This window comes from Sus scrofa, chromosome 6, assembly GCF_054392235.1.
Source record: "Sus scrofa isolate SSC_HxYL_T2T_F1_AM1 chromosome 6, Sscrofa_HxYL_maternal_Yorkshire_Landrace_v2.0, whole genome shotgun sequence".
Lineage (NCBI taxonomy): Eukaryota > Metazoa > Chordata > Mammalia > Artiodactyla > Suidae > Sus > Sus scrofa.
Genome location: NC_139388.1, coordinates 76,668,940 through 76,682,636, shown reverse-complemented (window position 1 = coordinate 76,682,636; position 13,697 = coordinate 76,668,940). Strand labels below are relative to the sequence as shown.

Below are 13,697 nucleotides of genomic sequence, written 5' to 3'. Positions count from 1 at the left end.
GGGAGGGGGAAGGAAGGGACCCAGAAACCCCCCCAGGATGGTCCAGCATGGACCTGTTGGGCAGAGCGGCTGCCACGCCCAGCCCTTCCTTCCAGCGGAGGGCGAGAGTGTCGCGTAGGCGGGGTCCACGGGCAGCCTCCAGCTCCCAGCCCACCTCCCTGGAGATCAATAAAATCATATTAAAAATAAATTAATGTCCCAAACGTAAAATGGGCCTCAAAGACATTAAATGCACATTTCTAAGTGAAAGAAGCCAATGGAAAGGCTACATACTGTGATTCCAACCACGTGACATGTAGGAAAAGACAAAACCACAGAGACAGTAGAAAGATCAGTGGTGGCCAGAGCTCAGTAGCGGGTGGGAGGGGGGAGGATGAACGAGCAGAGCGTAGAGGATGCTTAGGGCAGTGACACTGTCGTGCATGAGAGCACAGCAGTTATGACATTAAACAGCTGTCAAAAACCATAGGATACGGGCGTTCCCGTCGTGGTGCAGTGGTTAACGAATCCGACTGGGAACCATGAGGTTGCGGGTTCCATCCCTGGCCTTGCTCAGTGGGTTAAGGATCCAGTGTTGCTGTGAGCTGTGGTGTAGGTTGCAGATGCGGCTCAGATCCCCCGTTGCTGTGGCTGTGGTGTAGGCTGGTGGCTGCAGCTCCAATTAGACCCCTAGCCTGGGAACCTCCATATGCGGCAGGCGCTGCCCTAGAAAAGACAAAAAAAAAAAAATAATAATGTAACAATATCGCTTCAACTGTCAACAAGGTATCATACTAATGCAAGAAAGAATAAAGAAGGAAATTGAGGAGTGATGGAGAAGAGAAGCTTATGAGACATCTCTGTACTCTATGCTCAGTTTTTCTATGAATTGAAAACTTCTCCTTTTTTAAATTTTCTTTTCCTTGTTTTTTTTTTTTTTTTTTTTTAATTTTCTTTTTTGGCCACCCTGCAACATACGAAGTTCCTGGGCCAGGGATCAGATCTGAACCACAGTTGTGATCTCAGCCACAGCTGTGGCAACGCCTAATCCTTAATCCACTGTGCAGGGCTGGGGATGGAAATTGTGGCGCTCCTAAAATGCCACCAATCCCATTGCACCACAGCGGGAACTCCAAACATTGCTCTTTAAAAAGACCTATTAGGAGTTCCCGTCATGGCACAGTGGTTAACGAATCCGACTGGGAACCATGAGGTTGCGGGTTCGGTCCCTGCCCTTGCTCAGTGGGTTAAGGATCCGGCGTTGCCATGAGCTGTGGTATAGGTCACAGACGCAGCTCGGATCTAGCATTGCTGTGGCTGTGGTGTAGGCCAGCAGTTACAGCTCCGATTTGACCCCTAGCCTGGGAACTTCCATATGCTGCAGGTGTGGCCCTAAAAAGCAAAAAAAAAAAAAAACGCTCAACGTCATTAGTCATGACATCCAACCATTAGTCATCAAACCAAAACCACAATGACAGACCACATCGTATCCACTAGGATGAAGAGGATCAAACAGACAGACAATGACAGGTGTTGACAAGGAGGTGGAGAAATTGGGGTCCTCAGAAAATGCCAGTGGGGATATAAAGTGGAGTTCCCCGGTGGCAGAGCGGGTTAAGGATCAGCTTTGTCTCTGCAGCAGCTTAGGTCACTGCTGTGGCGTGGGCTTAAACCCTGGCGCCGGAACTTCTGCATGCCGTGAGGGCGGCCAAAAATAAATAAATAACAATAAAGTAGTACAGAGCTGGGGAAGGCAACCTGGCAGCTCCTCGAAAAGTTAAACATAGACTTACCATATGACCCAGCAATTCCACTCCTAGGGACATGCCCACGACGACTGAACACATGTCCACACAAATACGTGTACGTGAACGCTCATGACAGCATTATTCATAATAACCAAAAAGCAGACACAACCCAAATGTCCATCGACTGATAAATGGGTAAACAAAATGTAATACAGCCATATATTGTGATACTTATGTTGTGGGCCAAAAAAAAAAAAATCTGGAGAGGCCGATGACAGGCAATGAGTAGACATCCATGGAAAACTCAAGAAAAAACTCTTCGAGTAGCTGCCTGCACAGACCATCACAGGCCTGGCAGAGGCAGACAAGGGTGCATAGACTTGCCAATTCCAGGGAGCCAGGCCAAGTGGCAGAAACAAGCAGACACCCCAAGTGTGGGGTGCACCCCTTTCGAGGCATCAGGAGCTCTGATAACAACCATCTGACAGAAGGGAAGGTACACCCCTGCACCTGTGAGGACAACACCCATCTCTGGCTGCTCTCTGTCCCCCACCCAGGCCCTCGGGCTCCTGGACTGAGGGTCAGAAGTAGCGCTCCAGTTCCTCAAGCAATTAAACACAGAGCAACCACAGGATCCCGCAATCCCGCTGCTGAGCGGATACCCAAAAGAAAGGAGAGCGGGGACTTGAAGAGACGTTTGGACGATGACGTCCACCGGGACAATATTCCCAACAGCCCCAAGGAGGAACCAACTCGATGGCGCCCCCTCGTGGCTCAGCGGGTTAAGGATCTGGCCTTGCCATTGCTGTGGCTCTGGTTACAATGTGACACAGATGTGATCTCCGGCCTGGAAACTTTTGCATGCTCTGGTGCTTCCAAAAAAAAACTAAAAAAAAATTTAAAAAGAGAAAAGGTGTAAACAACCCCTATTCATGGATATGAAGAAACAAAATATGGTAGATCCATCTGATGAAATTGTTTTAAATTTTCAGGCCACACCTGCGGTACATGGAGGTTCCCAGGCTAGAGGTCAAATCAGAGCTGCAGCTGCCAGCCTACACCACAGCCACAGCCACACCAGATCTCAGCCACATCTTCGACCTACACCACAGCTCACAGCAACAGGGGATCCTTAACCCACTGAGCAGGGCCAGGGATTCGAAACCACATCCTCATGGATACTGCTTGGGTTCGCTCTTTTTTTTTTTTTTTTCTTTTTCTTTTTGTCTTTTTAGGGCCACATTGGCAGCATACGGAAGTTCCCAGGTTAGGGGTCAAGTTGGAGACACAGCCGCCAACCTACACCACAGCCACAGCAACTCAGGATCCGAGGTGCATCTGCGACCTACACCACAGCTCAAGGCAACACCGGATCCCTAACCCACTGAGTGAGGCCAGGGATCAAACCCTCATCCTCAAGGATACTAGTCAGGTTCTTTAACCACTAAGGCACGACAGGAACTCCCACTGGTTGGGTTCTTAAGCTGCTGCGCCACAACGGGAACTCCTATCCAATGGAATATTATTCCACCTTAAGAAGGAAGGGAATTCCACGACATGCTACAGCAGGAATGCACCTTGAAGACGTTATGCTAAGTGACATAAGTCACAAAAGGATAAATATCGTATGCTTCCACTTCCATGAACTTCCTAGAGCAGCCCAATTCAGAGAGACAGAGAGTAGAAGGGTAGTTGACAAGGGCTTGCAGGGGGCCAGGGGTGGGCGATGGAGAGCTAGAGTTTTTGTTTTTGTTTTTGTTTTTTTGTCTTTTTGCTATTTCTTTGGGCCGCTCCCTTGGCATATGGAGGTTCCCAGGCTAGGGGTCGAATCGGAGCTGTAGCCACTGGCCTACGCCAGAGCCACAGCAACGCGGGATCCGAGCCGCGTCTGCAACCTACACCACAGCTCACGGCAACGCCAGATCCTTAACCCACTGAGCAAGGGCAGGGACCGACCCCGCAACCTCATGGTTCCTAGTCGGATTCATTAACCACTGTGCCACAACGGGAACTCCGGGGAGCTAGTATTTAAGGGGGACAGAGTTTCTACTGGAGAAGATGAGAAAGTCTCAGAGCTGGATGATGCTGAGAGTCGCCCCCAAATAAGAATGTCCTTAGAGCCACTGAACAATTTTTTTTTTTTTTTTGCTTTTTAGGGCTGCACCTATTGCATATGGAAGTTCCCAGGCTGGAGGTGAAAGTGGAGCTCCCTGGCCCTGGGAACCTTGGCATGCCGTGGGCAGAGCCAAAAAAAAAAAGGGAAAGGAAAAATTCAGGCCTGAGAAGCTGTGGTAAGTGGACTCACAGTGTGCAGTGAATAAATTAATTTCAATAGCCAAGTAATGCTAACACGGGCCGAGGACCTCAGGGCCACAGAAAAGAAGACCAGCAGCCCAGACTGAGAGGACAGCTAGGCTGGCAAGCTTCATCTCTCTTTACAAGGAGTGAAAAAAACACTTCATTTTTCTTTACAAGGACTCAATGGATGCTCTCCTACCCCAGCGCTGAAACAAGGAGATTAAGACATTGCCACAAGAGACAGTCATTCCTTAAAGGATTCCTAGCCGCTGATGGATTTTCATAACCTCTTTTCTTAATTGTAGAGGCTTTGTTTTGTTTTGTTTTGTTGTTTTTTGTCTTTTTGCCTTTTCTAGGGCCGCTCCCTCGGCATACAGAGGTTCCCAAGCTAGGGGTCTAATTGGAGCTGTAGCCACCAGCCTATACCAGAGCCACAGCAACTCGGGATCCGAGCTTGGTCTGCGAACTACACCACAGCTCACGGCAACACCGGATCCTTAACCCACTGAGCGAGGCCAAAGATCGAACTCGCAACCTCATGGTTCCTAGTCGGATTCGTTAACCACTGAGCCACGACGGGAACTCCAATTTTAGAGGCTTTTTAAGGCACTACTGTCTCTATGATAGTTACTTCACCTAGTTCCTTCTCACTCTGATATATTTGAATGAAGTGAGATGTAATCTTTTTAATGCCATAAATAGGATGATCCCATCCTCTTAAAGAGTCCTTCTTTCTCTATGTGTACAGCCTGTCTGGCTACTAACCTACCCCTTCTTCTCTCTGTATAAAGGGACAGAGATGTGTCGGTCAACCACTGATGGGGAGGGGCAGAGTTCACCCCATCCCCTTATGCCTATGTATTGCTTGAATTTTCTTTTCTTTTCTTTTCTTTTTTGTCTTTTCTAGGGCCGCACCTGGGGCATATGGAAGTTCCCAGGCTAGGGGTCCAATCGGAGCTGCAGCTGCCAGCCTACACCGCAGCCACAGCAACGCCGGATCCTTAACCCATTGAGCAAGGCCAGGGATCAAAACCCGAGTCCTCAGGGATACTCTTCGGGTTCGTTACCCCTGAGCCACGGCGGAAACTCCCTAGTGTTTGAATTTTTACAAGGCATATAAATTTTGTTTAATAAAGTGCAGTCCTCAGAGTTCCTAGTGGTTCAGTGCTGTCATTGCTGTGGCTCGGGTCACAGCCATGGCTCGGGTTTGATCTCTGGCCCAGAAACTTCCACCTGCTTCAGGGTGGCCAAAAATGTTTTAAATTTAGAAATATAACATGTAGTCATTAATTTTAAAAATTTTAAATTACCAGAGAAATGCTAACGTAAACAAAGAAGAATGACAATACCAAAATCAAACAAAAAAGAACTCCCATGATGGTGCAGCGGAAACGAATCCAACTAGGAACCACGAGGTTGTGGGTTCGATCCCTGGACTCGCTCACTGGCTTAAGGATCCGACGTTGCCGTGAGCTGTGGTGTAGGTCGAAGACCCAGCTCAGATCTGGCGTTGCTGTGGCTGTGGTGTAGGCCGGCAGCTGTAGCTCCGATTTGACCCCTAGCCTGGGAACCTCCATGTACAGCAGGTGCAGCCCTAAAAAGCAATTTTAAAAAAATGGAATTAAGATAAAACACATTATAAGGAACAAGGAGATATATTTCAGCCCACCAAGATAACATGATACTCATGAATATTGTACCTAATAACACAGCTTTGACATTTATGAAGCAAAAATAGATAGAATGCAATGAAAATCTGACGAAAAACCATTGGGAGGTAGATGTTAACGCCTCTACCTCAAAAACCAACCTTTGTGGAGGCGACAAAAATAAATGAGGGATATATGTTATTTTAAAGAACACAAGTCACCAGCTTGATCAGACCGGTATACATGGAATTTTTTACACAACAAACAGAATACACATGTACCCTCACCCACTAAACATACTAAGAAGTATGAAAATATATGAGGCCACAAGAAATCTCAACAAATTTCCCCACCCCACCCTCCAAAAAACCCAACAAACGAGCATTAGCTAGCACACAAACCACATTCACTCCCCACAAGAAGAAATTAAACAATAAACGCTCTTATTGAGAGAGGTCTCCTGGAACCACCGTGGTCCAAGGGGAAGCACAGAATTCTCGGTGTCAGACCAGCAGTTCAAGCTGCCGCGCTGCCCTTTTAGCAGAATGTTGTAACTTTGGAAAGGCCCTTAACTCCCCTAAGCCTCGGATTCCTCACAGTAAAGCTGGGTTAAGAAAGTCTCTTCCAGAGTTCCCGTCGGGGCACAGCGGAAACGAATCCGACTAGGAAGCATGAGGTTGCAGGTTCGATCCCTGGTCTCGCTCAGTGGGTTAAGGATCTGGCATTGCTGTGGCTGTGGTGTAGGCCAGCAGCTGTAGCTCTGATTCAACCCCTGGCCTGGGAATCTCCATATGCTGCAGGTGCAGCCCTAAAAAGAAAAGAAGGAAAAAAAAAAAAAAAAGATTCTTCCGCTAGGAGGTTAGCAATGAGCAAACTCAGTAAGTGTGAGTCCCTCCCTTGAGGAAACATGAGAGCTAAGTCTCTCCTTTAAAAAAGCATGGATGCAAAAGATCACAGCGGATAATAATTCCAAATCCACGGGGGGAAACTGAAGCCTCTGGGGACAATTCAGAGGATGGCACCACATCTTTTTTTTCTTTTTTCTTTTCTTTTTAGGGCCACACCTGCGGCATATGGAAGTTCCCCGGCTAGGGGTCAAGTCAGAGCTGCAACTGGGGCCTGCGCCAGATCCGAGCTGCCTTTGTGACCTACACTGCAGCTGGCGGCAAAGCCAGCTCCTTAACCCACGGAGCGAGGCCAGGGATCAAACCCACATCCTCATGGATACTAGTCAGGTTCACAACTCGCTGTGCCACGACGGGAACTCCCAGGCACCTAATCTTGATGCTCCCCCACCTTCAAGGTTCTCTGCCTCCCCTGCCCACCCCCAACCCAACCCTCAAGGCTCCCCACCCTCCCGGGAAGGAGCCCTTGGAGAGTCAGGGCCCTTACCTTCAGAACAGGTCACACAGGCTGTGCAGCGGCCGTTGGTGTCCACGTAGTAGCCACGATCACACTGCTTCCTGCAGTCAGTGGGCCCTTGAGGGCACAGGGAAGGCTCTGGAGAAGAGAAGCAGAGAAGCTCCAGGCAAAGGCCTCACCTCCAACCACCCTCCAACTCTCATCCCCGAGGTCCTCCCAGCTCCACTCCCAAACCCCCAAATGTGCCAGTCTAACTGTTATGCTGCAGGCAGAGGCAGTGATACTCAAGAGGGCAGTCCTCGCCTAAGGCCACCTGGAAGCCAGGAGAAGCAGCACAGGTCTGGGAGGTGACCTGGACCTGGGATTCCAGGGCTGCCACTTGCCAACTGCGTGGCCTTGGGCAAGTTACAGGAGCCTCGTGGATGAGCAATAATTGTGAAAGCTGATAGGGCAGGGGGTCCCCAGAGAAGAGAGAGAACCAGGCAGGACTTTCTTGACCTAAGAGAAGCCATTTGGGCCTAAGCCATCTTGAGATCTAAGCCTAGCCACATCATGTGCCCTTGAACAGGTCTTGGACATAACTGCCTAAAGGAAATAAAAGAATACATGGCTGTTAGCAGGCAAGAGACGTCATAACAGCAAAGAAAGGAAATCAGCAGTAAACTCCTGGTCCATTCCGATGGCAAAGATCACGCCAAAGCCCTTTCTTGAGCTGTTGTGCAGAATTTAACCCCTCGGCCGGCCCTTGGATTTAACTGGAACCCACCAGATCAACTGGAACCGAGGGCGTCATGATGTTGACACTTTCTATTATTTCATTTTTGGCTTTTCTGGGGGGGCCACACTTACGGCATATGGAGGTTCCCAGGCTAGGGGTCCCATTGGAGCTGCAGCCGCCGGCCGACGCCACAGCCACAGCAATTCGGATCCAAGCCGCGTCTGCGACCTACACCACAGCTCACGGCAACGCCGGATCCTTAACCCACTGAGCAAGGCCAGGGATCGAACTCACAACCTCATGGGTCCTAGTTGGATTTGTTTCTGTTACGCCAGGACGGGAACTCCAATGTTGACCTTTTCTAAAGCATGGACCCTGTCTTTGCCCCAGTTTCTATGCTGAAGTCTCTTCTGCTCAAGCCCCTTCATGAACATAACATGGAAGCATCCTTAGTTTAAAACGTCCCCAGTTTTGCTACGAGGGGAGACCCTGCTTTGGGAAAGATCCCCAGTGTTCCCCTTACTTACTGCAAATAATAAATCCTTTCTCCTGATCTTTGGCTTGGTTGTGTCTTTTAGCTCGACACCCACCAAGAGGTGAACCCAGTTTTTCGGGTAAGAGTTGGATAATAAAGTTTATAATAGGATCCACCTCCTAGGGTTGTTGAAAGGATAAAAGAATTTATGAAGATAAACACTATCCAGTGTCACAGCGGTCCCTGGCACCAGGTATGCACCGGACGAGCCCTGGTCACCTCTTCAGGCAGGAGTCCTATTTCTGTTTTATTTGTTTGTTTGTTTGTTTTTGTCTTTTTAGGGCTGCATAGAGGCATACGAGGTTCCCCGGCTAGGGGACGAATTGGAGCTACAGCTGCCGGCCTACACCAGAGCCACAGCAACACCAGATCCAAGCCACGTCTGCGACCTACACCACAGCTCACGGCAACGCTGGATCCTCAACCCACTGAGCAAGGCCAGGGATCAAACTCGCAACCTCATGGTTCCTGGTGGGATTCGTTTCCACTGAGCCATGATGGGAACTCCTGGTGGGAGTCCTGTTTCATTGCAAGAACTGGGTCACACAGTCCCTAGACCATAAGGCTTCTAATCCAGCCTGACTCCCACTGTGCAGGGATAGAAGACACCAGAGGTTGCACTGACTGCTTGGGGCAAAGGTGCAGCAGGTGGCTGGGATGTCCCCAAGGCCATTCACCTGTGATATAACACGTGACTATCCCCTGCCTGCAGACTCCTGGTGTCACGGTACATCACTTGCTTGACTGGTGTCCTTCGGAAAAGGCGGGAAATGCGGACACAGAGGCAGACACACACACAGGGGACACCCATGCGAAGATGGGAAGCGAACTGCCACAGGCCAGGGAACCACCAGAAGCTGGGAGAGAGGCCAGAACCATTCCTGGCGCCTTCAGAGGGAACACAGCCCTGCCAACACACCGACAGTGGACTTCCAGCCTCCAGAGAAGAAATCTCTGCTGGGTAAGCCACTCCGTTTGTGGTTACTTTGGGTGTCTTTGTTTTCTGTTTGTTTGTCTGTTGCTTTTTAGGGCCACACCCATGGCATATGGAGGTTCCCAGGCTAGGGGTCCAATCGGAGCTGTGGTTGCCGGCCTACACCACAGCCACAGTAACTCAGGATCCAAGCCTACACCACAGCTCAGGGCAACACCAGATCCTTAACCTACTGAGCAAGGCCAGGGATCGAACCCATATCCTCACGGATACTAGTCGGATTCGTTTCCACTGTGCCACGATGAGCCCTGAGCATCGCTTTTGGAATCTGAAACCAAATGGTGAAGGAAGCCCCTGGAGTTGTGCTGCCTCTCAGGATCGGTGGCCAAGTGTCCCTCTGCCCTGACCCTCCCGGTCTCTGATGAGGGTCTTCTAGTCCAGATGTTCTCAGCGCTGGTCCTCACCTCTCACCGCTGGCTCAGTATCAGACAACCCGGCCCCAGATGCTTCTGCTGCTTGGGCAGCCAAAACTCCTGCACGGAGAACTGCTCCTCTCCAGTCTGGGCTGCCAGCTCTTCCGCCCTCCCCTCCCCCACCCCCTCCCTTCCACCAAATGGAGCCCCTCCCAGTTCCTGAACCCCCATCCCTGCCCCCTCCAGGCCTGGGCACACTCTGTGTCCTCTAACCAGAGCACACCCCCTCCCCTCCTCGGCCCGGCCAACTCCTGCTCATCCTCAGGATGCCTCTGGATGCCACCTCCTCAAGGAAGCCCCCGCTGCATGTTCCAACTGGGTCTGGTCCCTCAGGAGCGTGTTCCCACGCCTTCCAGCAGCTCCACACGCATGCTAGGTGCCTGCGGCAGCTGACAGAGTCCCAAAGGGCTTTTCGGCCCACGGGCTGCCCTTGAAGCGCTCCTATCTTCCCCTGTCCCCACCGGCTGTGGTCCTGGGCAGTCCTGGCCTGGGGGAAGCAGAACCAAGGGGGACATCAGCACTTCTCTGAGCCATCAGAGGCTTTCTTCTTGTGCTTCGGAAGTGGGGCTGAAACATGTCTGTCCAGGGTCCCCCTCTGTTCCCCCAAAGAAGAAGAGCCGATGGAGAGGGAACTGTGGGCCAGTCAACTCAGCCAGAGCAGGGAGGGCAGGGGACAGCTCCTCCTCCTTCCTGCTCATGGTCCTTGGAGAAATCTCAGCTCCTGGAACAAGACAGGGTACCCCGCCTGGCCCCAAACTGACCATGCTCTCCGCCTAACACCAGGTACACATCGTCCCCCCATACCTGCAGGAGAGACCCCTCCTGGGGAGGTGAGTCTAACCCAAGAAGCAGGGTGCAGAGTAAGAAGGGGTGCAGCCCCCCTCCCCCTGGCTCTGCTTCCTCCCCCTGCAATGCTTGGGGTCAAATAAGGACCAAGGGCTCAGGATTCTAGTTAAACAGCCATGTCTGAGCACCCACCCACCCCCGCCCCGAATTGCTCATCAGCTTGTGACCATGGCAAATCCCCGAACCCCGCCATATCTGAGTTTCCTCTTCGTCTTTCCCATCAGGGCTCATTGAGCTAAGAGAAGCAAGGGGCTCAGCACTGTGGCTAGCATGGAACATGCTCCACCCATGATAATTGTTGCTGTTGTTGCAAAGCAGTGAGTGAGCTCCCCGTCACGGGGCGGGGGGTGTGTGTGAGCGGGATCAGCTGTCGAGGATGCTAGAAAAGGCATTACAGGCCTGGGTGGGAGGAGGGATCTGATGACATCTCAACTTCTCAATCTCAAAGGTCTCCCCGTTTCCTTCCTCCGCCAACCTGCCCCATCAGCTGCGTGCTGATGGCAGGGGGCGGGCAAAATGTCAGAAATTTCCCCCCCACTCAGAGACGGAGGAAGGGGTTTTTGCGGGTTTTTCGTTTTTCCTCTGTTGCATGCCCGGAAGCACAGGGTCAATAAAACTCCAGCAAAAATGCCCCACCCACCACACCCACATGAGGTGCTCAGTCACCCCCCTGTCACTGGGCTTGGAGAGAGGACGTGGGGGGAAGGGAGCCCCCTCTTGCCAAGTCACAGCGCTCGGTGGAGGGAGCCTCGGGCTGGCATCATTCTCTCTCTCTCTCTCTCTCTCTCTCTCTCTCTCTCTCTCTCTTGCCACCCACTTCCCCATCAAAGCCCCGTCAGGCTGGTGTCAAGGTTACTGGGGAGCTGGGGAGAAAGTGTCTGTCTCCTTGCGGCTGGGATTGTGGGTCCTACGGAAAGTCACAGAGCCCTGCAGGCCACACCACTCAGGAACCCTGACCACGGCTCGCCTGGGGAGATGTGATGTGTGAGCAGCCACATGGGGCTGGGCTGGTGAGGTTTGTGGAGGTGGTGGAGGAGGGCGTCAGGCACATACAAAGGCCCAGAACCCAATAGTACTCGGTACGTTCACAGGACATGGAGCACAGCAGTTCCCATAGAAAGGCCAAGGGGAGAAAAGGCTGGAAGGGTGACAACGGACCTCACTATGAGAACGAGCAATAACCAACGGCTGGATGGATGCGGGCAGAAGAGTGGATGAGAGGGGGATGGGAAGAGGTGGGAGATGGATTGGGGATGGATGGGAGGATGGGGGGAGGGCGGGTGGCGGGGAGACAGTGCTACGGACTGAACGCTGTACCCCCAAATCCATGTGTTGAAGCTCTAACCACCGAATGTGACAGTATTTGGCAGCAGGACTTTTAGGAGTAATTAAGGTTAAATGAGATCAGAAGGAGCGGGACCCTGATCTGACAGGCTCTCCGGCCTTACGAGAAGAGGAAGAGAGGAGTTCCCCTGCGGCACAGTGGGTTAAGGACCTGGCATTGTCACTGCGGCAGCTTGGGTTGCTGCTGTGGCGTGGACTCAATTCCTGGCCAGACCCCAAAAATTTAAAAAATAGAAAAGAAAAGAAGAGAAAAAGATCTTCCCCCCACCTTTTGCCATGAGAAAGTATCTGTCTGCAAGCCCAGAAGAGATTTCTCCCCAGAAATGAAACCAAACTCTGCTGGCACCTTGATCTTGGGTGTCCCAGCCTCCAGAATTTTGAGAAAATAAATGACTGTTGTTAAAGGTGCCCCCCAACCCCTCGCTCCAGTCTACAATATCGAGTTATGGCAGTGGGAGCTGACTGAGACAGATGGGTATGTGCACGGGGCACGGGTGGCAGCAAGAATGGGAAGGGGGAGGGAGGGGGGAGGATGGGGAGGATGAGACAGGAGGAGGGAGGGAGGGAAGGATAGGTTAGCGCGGGGGTAAAAAGACAGCTCGGGAGATGGGCAGGTACGTGGGGGGGGGGGCAGGTAGGTGGGGGGCCAGCCATTTAGGCACCGCAGAGTCCCAAGCAGTGAAAAAAGCATAGGCACCTGCCTGTTATACATCTGGAAACCCACCCTAAATCATAAAATAAAGGCGAGAAAGTCCAATCAAGTTTTACTTTTTTCCCCGCCAGCGATGTCTCACAATCATTTTTGGAAATAAAACATATCACATTCTTTCCCCGAATATTCCTCTCGGTCCTTCGGTGGCCTGAGCACGGGCTGGGTCTGCCCTTGTGGTGGAGCAAAGAGGCTGCAGGTCTAGGAACAGATGGACCAGGGTTCCTGCCCAGCTCTGCTCACACACCCCTGGTGACCTGGTGCATCGTGGCCTGTCACCACCCTCTACTGGTCCCAAGACCCCAGCCCACCTCCAGTGGCCTGCCATCCTCACAGTGACAGACAGTTATAATGGGTCCATAGATCCAGTGCCCCTGGCACCCTTTGCTGATATAATTAATGTCTTTTCTCCCTGGTGGGTCCCTGTTGCCGGAGGCCCGAGGCCACAGCTGGACTTTATCTCATGCCCCGCCCAGCTAAGGCCACTGGATGTGCCTGGGGACTTTTGATAACACAGAGGATGGCAATGCCCTACGACCTTGGGGCCCGGCCATCCACAAGGTGGGAGAACAGGCTTATCCCTGTTCTGGCAGGACATCCTGATGGAGCCCTTCGTCTACTCAGGGTCCCCATCCTGGCGCTGGGGGTGGGTGAGCCTTCCAGGAAGGGAGCCTGGGTGGGAGGCTGGTCCCAAGAGAGCTGTAGTCCCGGCTGCATGCGTTCCCAGGGCAGAAAAGACAAGGCCAGGTTAAGTGGCTCCACGGGTTAAGAATCCAGCATAGTGCCCATGAGGATGCAGGTTCGATCCCTGGCCTTGCTCAATGGATTAAGGATCCAGCATTGCCGTGAGCTGTGATGTAGGTCCCAGACACAGCTCAGATCCTACATTGCTGTGGCTGGGGTGTAGGCCAGCAGCTGCAGCTCCAATTTGACCCCTAGCCTGGGAACCTCCATATGTTGCAAGTGCAGCCAGAAAAAAGAGAAAAAAAGAAAAAAGGTGAGGCCTGCAAAGGGCTCGTAGACCCAGAAATGAGAGGTAGTCGAGGGTGTTGACAGCCCAGACTCTGGGCTCTTGGAACCCTAGGTTCCAGCCCAAATCAGT

The 13,697-nt window shown here is 51.8% G+C and overlaps 1 protein-coding gene across 5 annotated transcripts in view; it reads right to left on the bottom strand.

Annotated features, from left to right (window-relative positions):
• The window catches only part of TNFRSF8 (TNF receptor superfamily member 8), a 71,835-nt gene that overhangs the window by 38,043 nt on the left and 20,095 nt on the right, over positions 1-13,697 (bottom strand). For all 5 annotated transcript variants that reach the window (XM_021095373.2, XM_084958945.1, XM_084958944.1 and 2 more), the window contains exon 3: positions 7,067-7,174. In XM_021095373.2, coding sequence (XP_020951032.2) covers positions 7,067-7,174 — 108 coding nt within the window. The remainder of the gene's footprint in view (positions 1-7,066; positions 7,175-13,697) is intronic.